The sequence below is a fragment of the Myxocyprinus asiaticus genome, chromosome 16 (genome assembly GCF_019703515.2).
Source record: "Myxocyprinus asiaticus isolate MX2 ecotype Aquarium Trade chromosome 16, UBuf_Myxa_2, whole genome shotgun sequence".
Taxonomy (NCBI): domain Eukaryota; kingdom Metazoa; phylum Chordata; class Actinopteri; order Cypriniformes; family Catostomidae; genus Myxocyprinus; species Myxocyprinus asiaticus.
The window spans coordinates 42,259,039-42,278,343 of NC_059359.1; the positions used below are offsets into that span (position 1 = coordinate 42,259,039).

The following is a 19,305-nucleotide window of genomic DNA, read 5'->3' on the forward strand; positions in this document are numbered from 1 at the left end:
AAATATGTACATTTCTGAGTAGAAGCTATTTATTTTCCATACGTTATTGTTGTTGAGCAAACTAATTTTTTTTATGTGTGTGTGTGTGTGTGTGTGTGTGTGTGTACACTTCTTTTTAGTGTGCTGATTAGTTTCATCTATCTATCTATCTATCTATCTATCTATCTATCTATCTATCTATCTATCTATCTATCTATCTATCTATCATGAAGTGTGAATGTACGTCAGCGATGTGCTCTCATTGGGTTACTCATGTAACAGTGGAGTGTGTGATAGTCGTATAGTGATAGGCGTGCCCTGAGGCGCAGAAAACCCCCTCAGTACTGCCATATTACTGTCATGATACAATACTCTCAACCACTGCATGGATTTGTGACACTCTTCAAATCCGACAGAGATAAACCTCAGTAGTGTCTCTTCTCAGTTTCCTTCTCTCATCTGAAGCGCACTGTGCGCTGATCAGACATGCGCGTCCTCTCTAATGCATCTGAACTCTCTTTATAACATCTCCAGGCAGTACAACAGTTAGTTTGCTGTTTATTTTAATAGCTTTCGCGATGGCTGAAGAAGACAGTGCGATCAGTCGGGGTTTACCCTGTAATACCGAGGGTAGTAACTTTAGTGTGTTGAGCTGGGAGCAGGTCCAGCGTCTGGATCTCATACTGACCGAGAGCATCCCGATCCACGGCAGAGGAAACTTCCCCACGCTGCAGATGAAGCCGCGGCAGATCGTGACGGCCGTGCGGAGCCGCATGCAGGAGCAGCGCATCCATGTGCGGGATGTGCGGCTCAACGGATCCGCCGCCAGCCACGTCCTGCATGAGGACAGCGGGCTCGGCTATAAAGACCTGGACCTCATATTCTGCGTGGACCTGAAGGGAGAGACCGAGTTTCAGATCGTTAAGGACATTGTGCTGGACTGTCTTTTGGACTTTTTACCCGAGGGGGTCAACAAGGAGAAAATTACACCGTTGACCCTAAAGGTAAGTGTGGGTTTGTTATGTTCAAATGCATGGAAAACAAAACGTTTTTCACCGTTTTTAATGTTTTGCTTTTTCTATTTCACTTCAATTGTCATACAGTGTTACAAATGCAAATGAACTCATAAAAACTGCATGTATCTCTACAATATAATTAAAGATGACCGGTGTTGATTTTTTAAGACAGATATGATACCGATAATTGTTAAAGCGATAACTGAAATGCATAAAAGATTTTAAATGTTACTGTTTATTTTTTGACACACTAATAAATAAAGATTTGACAAATAAAACACAACATGCATTATTAATATAATAATTATGAATAAAAAAAAAATCACAATAATCAGGCTATGCCATTATACTTCTGTAAAGTTATTTACTATATATATATATATATATATATATATATATATATATATATATATATATATATATATATATATATATATACTGTGCTATATTAGAAATATAGGCTATAAAACATGTCACACCGCAGGCCACTGCTTTCACCTGATATGTCATGTGGTATTTTATTTGTGCAAAATGCAAGTTCAGATTGTCTGCATGCTATAGTCTCCAGTGACATTAAGTAGAAATGCAATTAGAGTAGTTTACTGACAGGCTGGTGAAATGTTGGTTTTCTGTTGGTAAGAGGATTGCACTAAACCATATTAAAGCCGATCGAGCATTCTCAGCCTATTAGATCTCCTGTGAAGAATGGACAGGTAATGGAGAACTGATATGCAAACTGATCTGTTTGGTTCAAAATGCATATGTAATTGGATGACCACACTAATTTGACCTCTTTATAAAATGAAGATTAATAAAACAGATAATTCTGATAAATTCTGATTGGATGAGCCAAGTTCAAAGCACAAATCATAAAATACTGATTAACCTGTGCAATATTTTGGGTTTAATACAAGTTGAGCTCAATCAACAGCATTTGTGGCATAATGTTGATTACCACAAAAATGAATTTGACTTGTCCCTCCTTTTCTTTAAAAAAAGTAAAAACAAAGTTACAGTGAGGCACAATGGAAGAGAATGGGGCAAATTTTAGGAGGGATTTAAGGCAGAAATGAAAACTTACATTAATTCTTCTGTCAAAACTTGACATTAATTGAGCTGTACAGCTGCTTTAATTGAAATTAATAAAAAAAAATTTTAGTTAACATTTTTAGGGGCACAGGCAAAAATATAGGGGCGTAGTCACAGTAAAAAAAAAAAAGAAAAAGAAAAAAAAAGAAAATGTAACATTACTATGTCACAACATATGCATAAGCAGGTGCTGAAAAATGTAATTATGAATTACTACCAAAATCTGAAAGAAAATATATAGGCCTACTTGATAAACGAAAAATCAGCACATTAGACATCTTCACTGAAAAACTCGCCATGATGCGACAGCAGACGCGGCTTGTCACCTTATGTACATCTGTCAACAGGGCCGGGCTGTCCTACAGGCGATATAGTTGGCTGCCTGGGGCCCCAACTTGCCCGTGGGCACCCAATGAGGATATTGATAACCGATAAACCTAATATAGCGTTATGAAAAAACAATGACTTTTATTTTGAAATGACCTAATTGAAATTAATTGGCAAATATAAATTTTTTGTCTATTTTTTTTTGCAGGAAGCATATGTGCAGAAGATGGTGAAAGTATGCAATGATTCTGACCGCTGGAGTCTCATCTCCCTCTCCAACAACAGGGGCAAAAACGTGGAGCTCAAATTCGTGGACTCCTTGCGTAGACAGTTTGAGTTCAGCGTTGACTCGTTCCAGATTAAACTAGACTCTCTGCTTCTTTTCTACGAGTGCTCAGAAAATCCAATGGCTAAAACCTTCCACCCCACGATCATTGGTGAGAGCGTGTACGGAGATTTTGCCTTGGCTCTGGACCACCTGCGCAACAAGGTGATCTGCACGAGGAACCCAGAGGAGATCCGTGGAGGTGGTCTCCTGAAGTACTGCCATCTTCTGGTGAGGGGCTTCCAAGCCGCATCAGAGTCGGAGATGAAGTCTCTTCAGCGCTACATGTGCTCGCGCTTCTTCATTGACTTCTCTGACATCAGCGAGCAGCAGCGGAAGCTGGAGTCGTACCTCCAGAACCACTTTGTGGGTTTAGAGGACCGCAAGTATGATTATCTAATGACACTTCACGGGGTGGTGAATGAGAGTACGGTGTGTCTGATGGGACACGAGAGGCGGCAGACGTTAGGGTTGATCGCCATGCTGGCAGTGAGTGTGCTGGCTGAGCAGAACGTCATACCCAACGTGGCAAACGTCACCTGCTATTACCAGCCTGCCCCGTATGTAGCAGATGGTAACTTTAGCAATTATTACATTGCCCAAGTTCAGCCAGTATTTACCTGCCATCAACAAACCTACTCCACATGGCTACCGTGCAATTAAGCGGCCAGCCCAGATATAGACCAGAGATAGTGAAAATGCATTATCATTGCATTATCAAAAAGGATCTGAACCTGTTTCGCAATTTACCCTGAGTATTACAGTGCAGCCAAAGAGGCTGTTCACTTCCCCTATTTGAACTGTAACTGCATTGATGATCTGTGGTCAGTGTAAAACAGCTCTGGTGAGGTTTACCTTTCTGCTGCAGGCAGGGGTTCTTATCTGAAGTATTTTGGCCATAAATAACAGCCTATTTTACAGAACTTTGGAGAGCTACTTCTGCACTGCCTTTGCCTAATAATTGGGTGATCGTGTGGCTTAAAACTTACCAGCAGATGTTAAGCAACTTCTATAAAATGCCGCTTGACACTGTCACAAACATTCACTGTAAGTCATTAGATGCAGTAAAAGCACCCATCTTGATTAGGTGCACCCTTTAGTCCAAACGAAAGCAGACATGTTGCAAAAAACCTATTACAAACAATTTCTGAATGCTGTCAGTCTAGATAAGGGAAAAAAATCAATTGAATAGTTTATCCCAAAAACGAAACTTATGTCAACATTTACTCACCTTCATGCCTTTTAAAATCTATATAATATGGAACATAAAAGGAGTTATTTACCGTTGAATGTCCAAGTCGACCTTTTCCATATGAAAGAGAATGGTGATTTTCAGTCAGTAACAACTTAGATTTCAGTATGTTCATCACACAAAACTATCATATGGCTTCAGAAGACTTGGTATATAGTGTGTGAGTTGTTTGGAGTACTTTTACGGTACTTTTTGGAACTTGACTGCCCCTGGTTCCCTTGCCTTTATTATATGGAACAAAACAGTGTGATCAAAAAAGGTAAAAAATTAAATAAAAAATAAATAAATAAAAAGTGGGTTTGGACTGACATGACAGTAAGTAAATGATGACAAATTTTCATTTTTTTTTCTATTTAAGTCAGATACTACAACAATTGCAGTTTTTACAAACCAAAGATTTTAAGATTGTATCTTTTATACCCAGATTTGACAGTAAAATTATGTGATTGTGCTGTCTATATTTGTACATGTAAATGTATTCCAAGTGCCTAATGTCAATGCAGTATGGTGAGGAGCAAAAAAAAATAAATAAAATAAAATAAAAATAAAAATAAAAATAAAAATAAAATACATAATCATGATACAAGACAAAAGGGGTTAAAGCTTGTGAATGTATATGATGTGTCCTGATTAAAAACCAATGTAAGTGTCATTTTTGTTTGCAGTTCAGCTTTTCGCTCTGTGCGATACAAGTGAGAGAAGATTATTTTGTTAAATGCTTATGAAGCATTACATCTTGTAATTGAACTCTTAATTTATTGTTGTTGAGAGAGCTGAACTGATGTTTTGAGAAGCTTTGTATGAAAATTAACAAACTTGATGCGTGAGTGCGTTTTATTTGTGTAAAATTAAATATACTTTCTTTCTACCCTGACTATTGGTCTATTGCAAACAATTTTTTGGTTACAGTTCTTAGCATGTCAACCTCTGTGCCGGTTTTACAGCAGACAAGAGCATGGGGTGAATTCACTAGTTGTGGCGCTTTTTATTTTTGAAAAAGTTAATGCACATTTTCTAGCGATCACGGTAGCAGTAATACATCAAATGATAAGCAAATTATTGAGAAAAGTGTTTCAGTTGGGTTGGACATACATATATCCATTCTTTCAGTATTTCAAAGAGCCAATTCATTTTTGTTGTCCCAGTTGCGCCCCCTTGGTGTGCCACTGCCCCCCTTAATATGGCGCCCCCTGTGATATCAATACTAACATTGTTACTATAGTGTAATTGTCTATTAATTATATTAACAACAAATTAGTAAAAGTGCTATTTTTTGACATCTGTTAATTTATTTTAACATTTTAAATTCAGTAATCAAAGATTTGTTAAAAGGCTTTCTTGCTAATTACAATCACATTATAGATATCCGAAATTACAGATATCAAAATTTGCATTTTTACTTGTTGAAATTCAGTTGTTGTGATATCAGGAATGGACCACTTGCAGTAGTAAAACTGTAATAATTTGTATCAACAATTATAATTTTTATTAGTAAGAAGTGCATTGCTGATATGTGTATTTGGAATGTCAACTAGTAAAAAATTAGATATCTGTAATTGTGTTTGAAACAGAAGTGAAGAACAGATAACTGTTGAAATTGAAATTGTTCTAGTGACAATGCAGTTATGGATATCAAAAATTGCGGCTTTTGAAATTCCATTTTAGATATCCAGAATGGGTATTTCTGCAAGAAATTACGTAATTTTTGATACCAAGAATGAATGTTTTTTCCTAGTGCAACTACAAACCAAATTATTAAATGTCGAAAGGGCTTGCCCAGCAGGGGTGCAGTAAAGTACGGGCTTACACGGGCTGAAATCCAGGGACCCACAACTCCCATAGGGGCCCCCAAATCTCATGGGAGCCCCATTCACATTGTAGTTGCATTCACTACCCTATTCTCGCTCTGCGACGTTCGCAGTTAGGCACATTTAAATGCGTTCAGCAGGAGACATTCATATAAACACAGAGTTAATAGAATGACAACCCCAACTAGCAAGTGGAATGGTGAGCCCAGGGGCCCCACAGTACCCTAATGCACCCCTAAATACCAGCACAAATTTTTGGACGTGTTTGCATGGTTACCTAATTTGCAAAATTAATTATTGTGAATGAATCATGTGCTAAAACAACACAAAGTGCATTGCAAATAAAAGGTGCTATCAGTGGGCACAACTGATTCTTAGTGAATTCCCCCATGTGCCACGTGAGAGATGAGGGTAAATGCCAGACTACGGCAAAAAACAAAGAAAACACTTATCTCGCGGTGAGAGAGAAGTGCATTTCCTAGCTTTCTTGAAGGGCAGATATTTGCTGAGGCACCTCTGATGATGGGAAACTATTTGCTGTAACATCCAAGCAGGGAATTCGACAGCTCCTGCTGAAGCGGTCAAACTTAGACGTGCTGTGTTCATTCACTCCCATTGCAGCTGCTCCACTGCTAAACGTGACCCAGCATTCACCCCCTGTTAACAGAGTGTTAACCTGTTCCTGATTAATAGGTGGGCGGAAGGAAGTAGACTATATATGTTTAGACATGAGAAAGAGACTTGAGAAAAGGAGAAAGGCATGTGAAAGAGTGCGAGAGGGAAGTGAGGACGCTGAAGAGAAGGAAGGGAGGGAGGGAGGGCTGGAGAGATGGGTGCAGCTGGTGAAGGGGTTTATCTCCCGCAACAAATGTCTTTTAATCAATGCTGGTCATATTATTGTATTATTATGAAGAATCTAGCTGAACAGACACAAGTGTTTTTAATGGGAGAGAGAAGCACAGATAATATCATTTATGTGGGCTGGAATGAACTGTGCAGTTGGGATTTGTATATTTGTATTACCCTGGTGTCATGAAAGCACTGAACTCAAGCGCTCACATTACTCAAACCTAAACCATTTAGCATTATGATGTTGAAATAGCATAATAACATTAGTAACAACACAGAATATTGTTTTCATGACAGTTACGTACATTTTACCCCTTAATTCTTATTACCGCAATGCAAAAAAAATAAAATAAAATAAAATAAAAAAAAAGATCTATTATTTACATTTTAAAGTATTGATACATTATAGTAATATTCCCTTGGTACTGCCATTCATTTTTTTCTGATTTCAATTAAAAAAATAATTTGGTAGCATTTTCTATGAAGCCTTCTGTGAAGAAACATGCATTATACTGCATTTATAATGTCTCATAATAAACTGTATAATAAGTTATAACTTCTCATAAATATTTATAACTACAGTTATAATACATGTTAAGACCTCCCATATTCATAGAATAAAACAATTAACATCCAATGTTAATGCAGCAGAAGTTAATAAAGTTAATCATTTAAGTGCTGTATAGTGTAAACAGTCAAAAGGGTTTGTGACATGTTCATATTATAAGTGGTCTTTGCCTACTATAAGTAAAGTTACAAAAGCAATATCTTCTTATAAACAGCCATAACATAAACTTGTAACAAACAATACATTACAAGTCAAACTTATATAATGGAAGTTATTAATAAAACAAGTCTCCAAATAAGATGCACAAACATTACATAACAAACAGTATAGAATCAGTTTTATTTATTTATTTTTTTTATTTTTTTTTTTATTAATTGTTTACAGCCAAGAAGATTGGCTATATCTGTGTTCAACATACACATTGTTTTCTTGAGAGAGAGTTTCTGACATTTTAATCTTGTTGCTTTTTTCAATGTCTCAAAATTGACATTGAATGTGTGTTATTTTGTGCATGTGTAATGTTCCAAATTCCAGCATGACTTGTAATGTCTTATAACCACTTAAAAATATTGTATGGATGTTTATAAGAAAACATTGCTTTTGTCACTTAAAGCATACCTATTTTATATATTACAAATATATATACTACATTATAACTTCTGCAGATAAAACTGGATGTTGATTGTGTTATAACGCATTATACTCTGGGGGGTTTTCAAAGTCAAAGACAATGGGCCTCCTTTGTGACAAAACGTCCGTGTTTTTCACGTACTCACATATGTTAACAGCTGTGAGCAGATGGCCACATCGGTGGATTCGTCGATCTGGAGTGCAAAAAATGGGCTGTGCCTGATGCTGTCTAACACTTGCTCCTTCACATCCTGTGCCATGTCAGAGATGCGCCGACCCACTGTGTTGTCAGCGAGTGGAACAGAATCAAGCTTAGAAGCTGCTGCCTCTCCTACCATCAAGGAACACATATTGTATTTTTGGCTACTGGCAGAATCAATGTCTCTCCAATGTTATGTGCTTTGTCCGCCTTGGCAATATGCAGCGCAACGTGATATGAAGCTTCAGTGGCCTTTACATTTAATTTGACAAATTCTCCCACAACTTTTTTCTGACCTTGAAAGGCTTGAAGTTTTTTTTGGAAAAACTCAGGAGGTTTTTATATATATATATATATATATTGAAATACTTTATAATACTTTGAAAACCCCTGCTCTAAGGTATTATAATGTATTATAATTGTGGTTACAATTATTTATGAGAAGTTACAACATATTATAAGGTGTATTATGTGACATTACTAATGCATTATAATGCCTTTACAATGCATTATTCAGATGGGCTTCATAGAAAGTGTTACCAATAATTTTACAACAGCATGTTTTATGTATTTAAACTATGACTGTTACAGTAATGAGAATTATTATTGAAAACAATGGGAATAGTAAAAATGAAACGTCCGGACGTGTTGCAGTGATGAGAATTGGGGGGGGAATGTGGTTAAGTATCCTGAAAACAATGTCACAATGTAAAAAAAAAAAATAAATAAATAAAATCTTGGTCCTAAATATAGACTTAATTTACTTTATGCAAAATATAATTTACAATTTTTTTTTGTATTGATTGATTTTTGATTAAATATGACCAGGACATTTTTTGGCATGCTTCATGAGAATCACCCAAAATAATATCAGCTTAAAAAATTTAGTTTTGGGGTGAATTGTGAGCAGTGAAGGTGAATTGAAAAATTCAATTGAATTTCAGAATATTTGTAAGTATTTGGTATGTTTCCCTTTTTGCTTTAATGACAACAAGCACTCGAGCTTGCTTGAACAAAACCTGATGATTACATTTGATTAGTTACATAGAAATAGTGCAGAATCTTAAATATTTCATAATTATACATTTTCTTTGTTTAAAATTTTTCAATATCCTTGCAAAAATTCTGGAAAATTCTCATATGCTTTCTGTTTATTTCCAGGATTAAATAATAATAATAATACAAATTTCAGATTTTAAATTTTGTCTCGATCTTTTGGAGCCCACTGAATGCTTCTGAAGATGTGCTCGTTAAAGTGACTGACATCAGCGAGTTGAGGTTCAAATGAGGAGCAGTTCAGAGGAGGCAGCAGAACGACAGCTGCCCCATGAGGCCTCTGGATCTTCCAGATTGATGAATTTGCTTTAATTGCAGTTTATTTCTTCCGATGGGGCTGCTTTAGCCATAGTCCCATGAGTCCAGCAGGATTTCTCTAGGATTGAAGCTGTATTGCCCAGATAGGCAGCACAAGTTTACTCTGAATCCAGGTTTTATAAACCTGTTTTAGTGTTTTAACATGCCTGCATCTCCTCTCCAGCTGATTTATCTGTGGTGCTCACTGGCCCTATACTGTTCGCCATTATTTTTGTCTTAAGATTTTGAAAGTATCCTGTGGATTTTGCTGGCAGTGCAATGTTTCATTCACTCTGTGAAGTTCGGAGCAGGTCATTTCTTAGCATTGCTAAAAGACACATCAGAAACACATTCTTTTAGCCTCCCTCCACACTATTTGTGTATATTTGTTTCAGTGAATTTAATAGTCATTCTGCTTTGAATTCTTTGTTCAAGCTGCTAAATGTCTATTTGTACAAAAAAATACATACATTTGTTACATGGTTTGAAGATTTGACACGTTTTCCTTCATAAAAATAAAAGAAATGTACAGATGGCAGAATGTCGTTTTGATGCATTGTAAGTTTATATTTTAAATTCATTATTGTGAAAGTTTTAAACGGTTGTCAGATTACTGCACTTTGTTTGGTAATTAATACAATTTTTTAATTATCTTAAAAAATATATATATTTTTATTGCTGGTTTTGAACTGGGGGAGATTGAACACTAGAGGTCAGCTGATAGTGGATTTTGCCGATACCAATAACTAAGGTGGTGCTAAGAACTGACTGTGGCCAATAACAGATTAATCTTCTGATAGTTTTTAAAATCGATTTATACAAAGTAAAAAAAAAAAAAAAAAAATCTTATTCTTTTGTTACTATGGTGGGCAAAAACAAAGTGTCCAATATGAGTAAAATACCAGATGCAGTTTTTGTGTTCAACCAAAATCCTAATAATAACCAGAAAAAAGATTTGGTGAATAATGCGGGACTTTTATGTATAACCAAGCCCGAAACACACGGAAAAATTCTGAAAATCTGTCAGCATCTATCGACATAGATTTTTGCAGATAACAACAGTTCCAAAAAGCTACTATCGGCACAGATTAATTGGTAAAAACGGTATACTGGTCTGCCTCTATTGAACACATCTCTACTTTTGGACCCAGTTTCCAGCACACAGAATAAAACCTTGGCTAGAGTCTATCAGACTACACTGCACTCCAATCATAGTGCCAAGAGTGAGGACAGAGCTTTAGCGGCTGCAAGAAATATCCGCTGGATAAATATGTGGGATTTGCATGCACAGAGAGATCTTGAGACTTTTGGAGTGATCTTAAAGAGATTTTGACACTTTTGTGCCATAAATTGTATCATGCCAAACCAACCACAACTGCCTAGAAACTAGATACTAGTTTTCATTTTGTAAGTAATTGGATAATGCACTGTAAATGTTCTCTATATGGTATAACAGGGCAAAAGGCTAAAGGGCTAAAATGAGATCATTGCGTGTAATGTCTAAAGGTTGATTTTGTGGTAACTTGATCTAACATTTAATAACTTTTAAAACATTGCAAATTTATATAGCTAATTATCATCCATAAACTATCAAATTTTGTTTTTTTTAGACTAAATACTTATTCATAATTTTCAGTTTTGTTCAAGGTGATTAAATCAAAAGTTTTTAAATAACTGTCCAATAAGTGAAAGGATAGTATTTGGGGTAAAAAGTTCCCTTGTTGCAGGGGCTTGAGACCCCCATAAAAAGACCTACTCTTTTATAGATTTGAAGAATATTCAAAGTGGTCTCACAAAAGTCACGTTCACACATACAGCATTTTCCAGAAAATTACTTACAATTTCCAGTTTTGAGGTCATGTGTGAACATGACTCTTTTGAAAATACTGGTAAATTTTGCTCTGGCAATTTTCCTTATTATGAAGTTGTATCATTACCTATCATTTCCTTATTGATGGTATGTGTGAACAGCACATTTGGTACATTTACCAGTAAAGGCAACCCAACGATTTTCCTGTAATTTACCTGGTTGCATGTGTGAATGGGGCTACTGACTGATCCAATCACAATGGAGATTAATTTGTTTATAGAATACTTGAGATATTATGAAATGCCAAATGTGATTGAAATTAACAAGAAATGGTTAACCCTTTTCTGAAATGGCTATTTTGAATAAGTGTTATGTTAAGTTGTTACTCAAAGAAGCACCTTGCTATTTCAAAAGTATTGCTTAAGTTGACATTTTTTTACCCAATAACTATGATTTTAATCAATTTTCTGTTATTGTTTATTTTTAAACAAATTATGTGGCTGCATCAATATTCAATAAAAAGAAATAGGCCCTACTTTATATTAGGTGTCTTTAACTACTGTGTACTTAAGCATTTGATACTATGTACTTATTATGTACATACATGTTGTTGCATTGTAATTACATTTAAAGTACCTGCATTTAATTACATTTGTAGTTACACTGTTAGCCTTACCCCTAACCCTAACCCGACCCTTACCCTAAACCCTAAGCTAAACCTAACCCCAAACCCTACCCCTAAACTTACCCGTACCTCAACCTCAGAAGCAGAAAATGTGAATCTTGTGAGAATTTTGCAGAACAACATGTAGTTACACAGTAAATTCATTGTAATGTATGTATTTTAATGTCAGTACATAGTAGTTAAAGATGCCTAATATAAAGTGTGACCAAAAAATATATATATATATTTTTTAATCTTGTTACACTTTGTGACCAGAAAAAAGTACATTGTCCTTAAAGGGGGCCTTTAGTCCCATTGTACCCTACTGTCAATTTGAATTTTATTGCAGAACAACTGTTCTGAAGAACTTTACTGCACTTTTAAAGTAGATGTCAATTTCAGTAAATTTCCTCAAACCATTCACTGAGACATATTACTTGAAAAATACATAAATAATCACAATAAGACCAGGAACGTGTATTAAGACAGTAAATCGGGCCAATTTTGATGTCATGTTGTCTTAAACTGGGAAAATTCCAAACCAAGTGGCATCTAATTAACATATTGCAAATAAACCAGTTATTTAGAATTTTTAATCCAATTTTGTGTAAAAAATTTGCCAGTTTGATAAAATAATAAGAAAAGAAAGAGATGAGGTCTACAATACCTCGAGAGAGATATCCATTAGCATTCCCAATTATCTCAATGACATTTGCTCAGCTGGAGCATGCTGATGGGCATTTAGTTCAGCATCCTGGTTCATTGCACTCTTTTAAGAGTCCTCCAAAAAATAGGGCCCTGGTAAACGGGGGTGTGGGGGGCAGCTTCTATCTCCTTGTGTGCACACACTGGCGTCCTCGTAGATCACAATGAAGACCAGTGGAGGGTACCGGCCGAGATAGATGCGACGCTGGGGGATTGGAGCACGCGCTGCGGCCAAAGGGCCTTCCCCTTACACTTGCCGCAATCCAGGGAAGCTGAGCCACCAAATAAGATGCTGCCCCTAGCACCACACACTACGGAAAGGAGTGCGTCCATGTCCTGGATCCTCCTGTGGACAACCCCCATCCTTGCACAACGCCCCCTTTCACCACAAGAACACCAGATTCCCCTTGAAATTACGTGCTTCATAACACGTTTGGCTCCACAATTTCAAGTGAAATGTCCAGCAGGGGGTGCCTAAACAGAGCGAAATAAGGTTGTAATCAGACAAGGTTTAAAAGGTGAATTTTAGATGGCGGTTTTAGTAAAACGTACCTCCCTAACTTATAACTTTACCATAAACTTAACCAATAGTGTCCGAAAAGAGAAATGAGGGTTTAACAAAACAGACATACTTACCTTAAGCCAACACCTAAACCTAACCGATAGTGTTTTAAAATGCAAAAGCGAAATGAAAAGAAAATGTTCTGAAGCAACCATGTCAATTCATGTCGTTTCTATGTCTCTGTAGAGTCACGTGTCAGCTTGAGTTCTTGTCTGGTTTTGAACTGCCATCCTTCAAGTCCAAAGTCCAACGCTCTATGAGGTGCGCTACCGCTCAAGCTAAACATATTGGAATAAGTGTATATATGTAGGTGGGTCTTTAATACAAGCGTTAAAATGTATTATGTTAGAGTAAAAGTGTCTCGATATCATAACATAGCAGGGTCTGAGTAACAGAGAGAAAAATAAGTGTTTATAAAGTCACAATCAGCCATTTAAGTCATGATTTGAGTTAAAGTGAATAAAACACACAGTTGTTGTAGAGCCTCTAGTGTTCATTTCACCTGGAAACTGCAGGGAATTGTACCTGGAGACATGTATAATATGTTTTTCAAAAATGTATATAGAGTCACGTATTCACTGAGATCAGGTTGTAAAAACATGTAATTGTCATGTTACATTGCTACTTGTTGGAAAAAAGTAGTTTGTTATTGGAAAAGCTACATTATGAAAACAGCTGGGCTCCTGTCATGAAAAAAAAAAAAAAAAAAAAACAAAGTAAAGGGAAAAAAAAAGATACAATTTATGTTCACTGAACACACTTTGACCTATAGAGTGGGCATTCTGTCACAAACCACTGCTAGAGAAATACAGATATTTGTGTAACTGGACTTTTGACAAAAAACCTTACAGTTACTGAGACCCATGAGACAACTAGCTCCAGTATTCCATACATTACAAGTTACATCTATAAATGTATTATTATATATGGTATGACAGTGATGAAACATCACCAAGCCAGGAGTCCATATAAGCCATGGTTTGACTGAGGTTGAAGTATGCCTGAATTCTACACTGGATCCAGTAAACTGAACGTACTACTTTAAGTAACGTTAACTAGTTACAAGTAAACTTAACTCATCTGTGATCAAAGTATCACTGTTTTTATTTAATTATTTAAATTGAGTTATAGCTCGTCTTATGGCGGTCACACACACACTAGATGAAAAGCACCACAGAGCGTCGCTTCGTGGGTAGGACACGGCACAGGTATCAAACACAGGGCACGTTGATGCAGCTTAGGTGGCAGACAGTACACACAAAAGTTACCAAGGTTTTTCCATCTTCAAGAATGAACAAAGTGACACTGATGAGTTTGCAGGTTAGTGTTTGAAACTGGTGTAACTGTGCAAACTGAACGATTAGAAATGGCGATATTTATTATGCAATTTCTCTATTATGTAATCTGTAGCATTGAATGGGCTTCATTCAAGCTGTCAAATCACAAAAGACATCCTTGTTACTGAAAACAGATGTGTTGGCTATATGAAAGAAACACATACACAATATATCATCCAGTGATGGCGAGAGTAAATAATCTTTGTCCTTGATAATGAATTAGGTAGAATTTAACGGAACACTATGCGAGTTGCACTCCGTGGCGTGGCAGAAATTTGAGCAGCCTCTGGAGTCATAGCTGGGCACCTCCGACAGACGGCGAGCAGTGGCAGCAGTGTACGTACATTCATAGAAAACAATTCTTGAATTTTAGAACGTGCCGTGTTGTCTGCCAGATGACATTTATGTGAACTCCTTTATACAGTACAAGGGAAAGTATGACTTGAGTCTTGGTTAGCCATATGGCACATTGGATTCTACTCAGTACTTCTTAGTGTACATAAATCACAATTTATATAGTACAACTGAGTAAAGAAGAATGGCTTAAATTTAACAGGCTCCAAGTTCACCAGAGATAACACTAATCACCCTCATGGTGACTTTACACAAATCACAACTATCAACCAGCTACAACAAAACAACAACATTAGTAATAAGAATTAAAACTTATAAGTTCCCTTGTCTTGACCAAACATACATCATTTAATCAAGCGCAAGGTCTCATGGGTATTCTACACAGCCACAATTTTGTACTTGATAACTGTGAATTAGTAGTACTCAAAGCCAAAGTTTAAAGAACGTAAATATTTGAGTTATGATTGCAAAATGTGACATTTATAATTAGGACCACATGTTTTTATTAATGACAACTTGTGTTTACAAAGTTTACAGAGTAACGGAGTGTGTATGCACTCAAGAAAATATTTTAGGCTATTTTTAAGATGTACGCCTTTCAATTTCATAACAAAATTCTATCAAATTGAATTGTGTAATGTTTAACAAAATTAAATTAATAAAACTTAAAATATTTCATTTTTTATTGTATTTTATTAAAGATTACAAATGTTTTTGAGTGTGTTTTGAACACAATCAGGTCAAAGGTTTTTGGGGTTGAACTGTGTCAGAAAAACCTCAATAACTTGAAGACTTTTGTTGATTTTATAGGTGGTCAGGCTTTCCACAGCAGATGCACTTAGTGAACAATAAACGTATGTGTCAGTGAGATGACATTTGTGTAAAGCCACAGTCAACTGGACATTGATATAACATCAGCAGTCTCCCAGAGCAACCAGACCTTTAAACAGGTCAACCCTTATAGCAAGCTAAGAATAGAGCAACCATCACTGACTATGTTTGCTTGATGAACCATTATTTTGCTTAATGTGATGTCACAGCTCTTGTGAAATGTGCAGGACAGCAAAGACTGAAATTATTTCTGGATGCAGCATAGATGTGTTCATCGGTCGATCTGTTCCAAACTGTAATGAAATTCCTCCTATAATTGCTGTCTAGGTAAGCAACTCACTGGGTTTGGAAATAGAGCTACAGACTTCTGATCTTATTTATGACCCAGAAACATTTGAGGGAGACATGAGACAGAACACATGACACAGAATAACAAGCCATTTGACAGTTTATTTTTGAAATCAGCCACAGCAAAAACATTGGCAGTCTTGGAGTGTGGTGAATTGCTACAGTACAATGGTAGGCACTGAGTACTGTCAAGATCGTCAAATATATTTTCACCATCACTTAATGCATTTTCCAATCATGGACTGGAGAGCTGCCGGCAATTCCATGGTACTTTCTCCCTTTCGTTTCCGTGAGGTATTTTTTCCAGATGAAGAGATTTATGGAATTGGAGAAACACTGAAGAAAAGCGACACTGCTTTGCAGCGCTGAGGCCGAGGAATTCCCGTCATATACAACACACTCACTCACTGCATTTTTGTAGTTTTATAGTTAAAAAATTTATGAATTCCTGAATTTCTTAGGATTTTGTCTCGGTATGGACTCCTAAAACCTGATGATCATGTTATCCAGCATGATTTGTGAAGCAAGGAAAGAATTTACTCATGGTCAATGTCACAAATTTGCTTAATTGTTTAGCGATAAGTTGAAAGTTATTTAGTTAAAGTGCAGGATCTAATTTTAATTTTCATAAAGTTTATCCTTTTTAAATCTTAAAACTGTTTATTTATGGGTTTATATACGGGTTTAAATGATAATCAGACTTTTGTACCCCTACTGTTCATGCAAATACTCAAAAAAGTGGACCATCCCAATATGAAAGTACTATACCACATGTAGAATGTGTTTATACCCTACATCCAGTTTTAGTGTAATTGACCATGATTTACTGTACATCTGTACAACAGTTTGAAGAACCAACATTAGCAGTACATGTTTATAGTTAATGTGATGAACTGGTTACTCTCTGCTTGGACACCTGTGTGAACTTGTGGGGAACTGACTTCATACACTACAAATCACCAGTTGCTTTCATGTGTTTGCAAAAATGGCTCAGAAAACATAGTTCTAAAAATTGCTCTGGCATCTTTTGTTTGATGATGACTCTTGGTAATGCAATGAAATGTATACATTTTTTAAGGGTGGCTTAAGTGTCCAAATAATTTTTGGTGCCACTACATATGTATGGAGTCTCCTCAAATAGTTATTGACATGAAAATGCTTTTTGTTATTGTTGTTCATTTGGAGTATTTCTGTGCATTGGAGGTTTTTCAGATTGTAGCCAATGGTATTTACAGAAACACTATAATATTATTATAGGCATCTTTGCTTTGAAGTGAAATAAATACTTCATCACGTTTTCAATTATTTAAGAAGATACAAATAAATCTAATAAAATAAAATTTAGTTTTTTAAGTTTAGTTTAAAAATGGATAAATAATGGAAGTGATTGCTATCTCACCATGTTTGGAATGAACCCCAGATATTTGTCCATTAAGTGATTTATGCACTAGTAATAGTACTTTCAAATTGCTTGGCAATAGAGTAGATATGGGAGTCATCTGCATAACAATGGTAATCAGTTTTGTTTTTTTATTTGGCCTAGTGGGGGAGCACATAAAGAAAAGTAATAATCCTAATAATCCCCATCCCTGAATTGGCTACATTACTCTACTCTCCATCAATAGCTGGTGTTTGGTGAGCATACTGGCGCACTATGGCTGCCGTCACATCATCCAGGTGGATGCTGCACACTGGTGGTGGTAGAGGAGATTCCTCCTGTACTATGTAAAGCTCTTTGAGTGCCTAGAAAAGCGCTATATAAATGTAAGGAATTATAACAGGAGAGGTCCAAGGACTGGGCCCTGTGGAACACCAGCTTAATTTTCAGCAGAAAGATTTACTGCTTCCATTATACAGATCTTGTGTCTGTGACCCATGAAAACATACAACATGAAACTCTTGTGGAACTAAGAAAAAAATGAATGTGCTCATCAAATCCTATAGTGGTAGGGCTACTAGAAGACAAAGACTACAGTATGTGACACAGGCTGCTATATCTTACTTCTCATTGTTGCTCATGTAACTTTGTCATTCAGTGGTTCTAACAAACTGGGTGAAGTCTGGGAAAGAGAGAGAGAGAGAGAGAGAGAGAGAGAGAGAGAGAGAGACGAGCAATGTATTTAGTCCTGCAATGTCAAAAACACATAGAAAATTGTCCATTTAGATAAAATATTTCAAATGAATTTCAATAATTTGAAATAAATTCTCATTCTGAACTATTATGGCTGTCATCTATAAAATCACATCAACATACAAAAACAAAAGTAGATGAAAATAATTAGCAAAATATCTTACAATTAACTGCACTGAAAAATTTCACAGTACATTTTGATGTATTCACTGTCAAGTCTCAAGTTTTCAATATGGGTTTGGGACGGCATGATGGGGAGTAAATAATATGTTTATTTTTGAGTGAACAATTCCTTTAAACTTGTAACTACAGAGAACTGAATCTTATGAAATATATCAAATGTGAGGTAACAGATATAATAACAGAATAATTCATTATGGGGCAGGATTAGGGTGTTGTTTAGACCCCTAATCCTATGAGCAATGGTAATTGCGATTCTTTTCATAGCAAACACCGCTAATGAGAGAGCAAACATGAAAATGAAAACACTGGTGTTGGTTTTTAAAGTCTATTTATCAAAATTCATTGATCAGACATGAGCACAGCTCAGACAGCAGCTCTGTTTTAATAAGGTCATTTCTGCATTCTGGACGAAGAAGGTCTGTCTCACACCACACTCATCTGAGGGGTTTTCACAGACACAGGGTGGGCACGAGTCACTAGACTAAATGTCATCTAGGTTTGTGTGATCCTGTCCCCTAGAATGATTTTCACGAGAAAAAAAAAAAAAGACTTTTTTAAAGGATAGGCTTAGATTTTAATAGCTTGAAACTAATAAAAATAGCTATTCATTGTGTCTCTTTAAGTACCTTTTCCTAAAAATGCCTACATGTTAAATTTGAACTAATTTCTCTATTTTAGGCTTGTCTCTTACCCAGACTTTTTAAAGGAATATTTCACCCAAAAATAATTTTTTTGTCATTATTCACTCACCCAATTGCATTAAGTGCAAGTGAATAGCAATTTCGGTTTATAAAGCTAGAAAAAATAAAATAAATAAATAAATAAATAAATCTAAATCTACAGTATAAGTAGTCGATCACACAAAGTGATCTTATGCCTTCAGTAGACTTAGAGTCATATTGTTTACTTATACTACCATTTTTTAAATATTTTTTTTTATTTTTATGAGCTTTACAGACCTGAGTCATTATTCACTTGCATTATA

General features: G+C 35.9%; 2 protein-coding genes across 2 annotated transcripts in view; one reads left to right on the forward strand and one right to left on the reverse strand.

Moving 5' to 3' along the window:
- The first annotated feature begins 370 nt into the window (after positions 1-370).
- On the forward strand, positions 371-4,640 carry tent5aa (terminal nucleotidyltransferase 5Aa). Its single transcript, XM_051721590.1, has 2 exons — positions 371-983; positions 2,620-4,640. The coding sequence occupies exons 1-2, from the start codon at positions 558-560 to the stop codon at positions 3,397-3,399; spliced, it is 1,206 nt and encodes a 401-aa protein (XP_051577550.1). The 5' UTR covers positions 371-557; the 3' UTR covers positions 3,400-4,640.
- Positions 4,641-6,274: 1,634 nt separating this feature from the next.
- The window catches only part of LOC127453804 (uncharacterized), a 31,855-nt gene continuing 18,824 nt past the window's right edge, over positions 6,275-19,305 (reverse strand). Inside the window, exons 4-5 of the mRNA XM_051720498.1 lie at positions 7,990-8,174; positions 6,275-6,508 (exon numbers count right to left, since the gene is read on the reverse strand). Coding sequence (XP_051576458.1) covers positions 6,275-6,508; positions 7,990-8,174 — 419 coding nt within the window. The remainder of the gene's footprint in view (positions 6,509-7,989; positions 8,175-19,305) is intronic.

Bases quoted from the DNA above. Each gene is read 5' to 3' on its own strand.
- tent5aa (XM_051721590.1), top strand. From the start codon at position 558: ATGGCTGAAGAAGACAGTGCGATCAGTCGGGGTTTACCCTGTAATACC. The intron at 984-2,619 runs GTAAGTGTGGGT...TTTTTTTTGCAG, and splicing joins TTACACCGTTGACCCTAAAG to GAAGCATATGTGCAGAAGAT.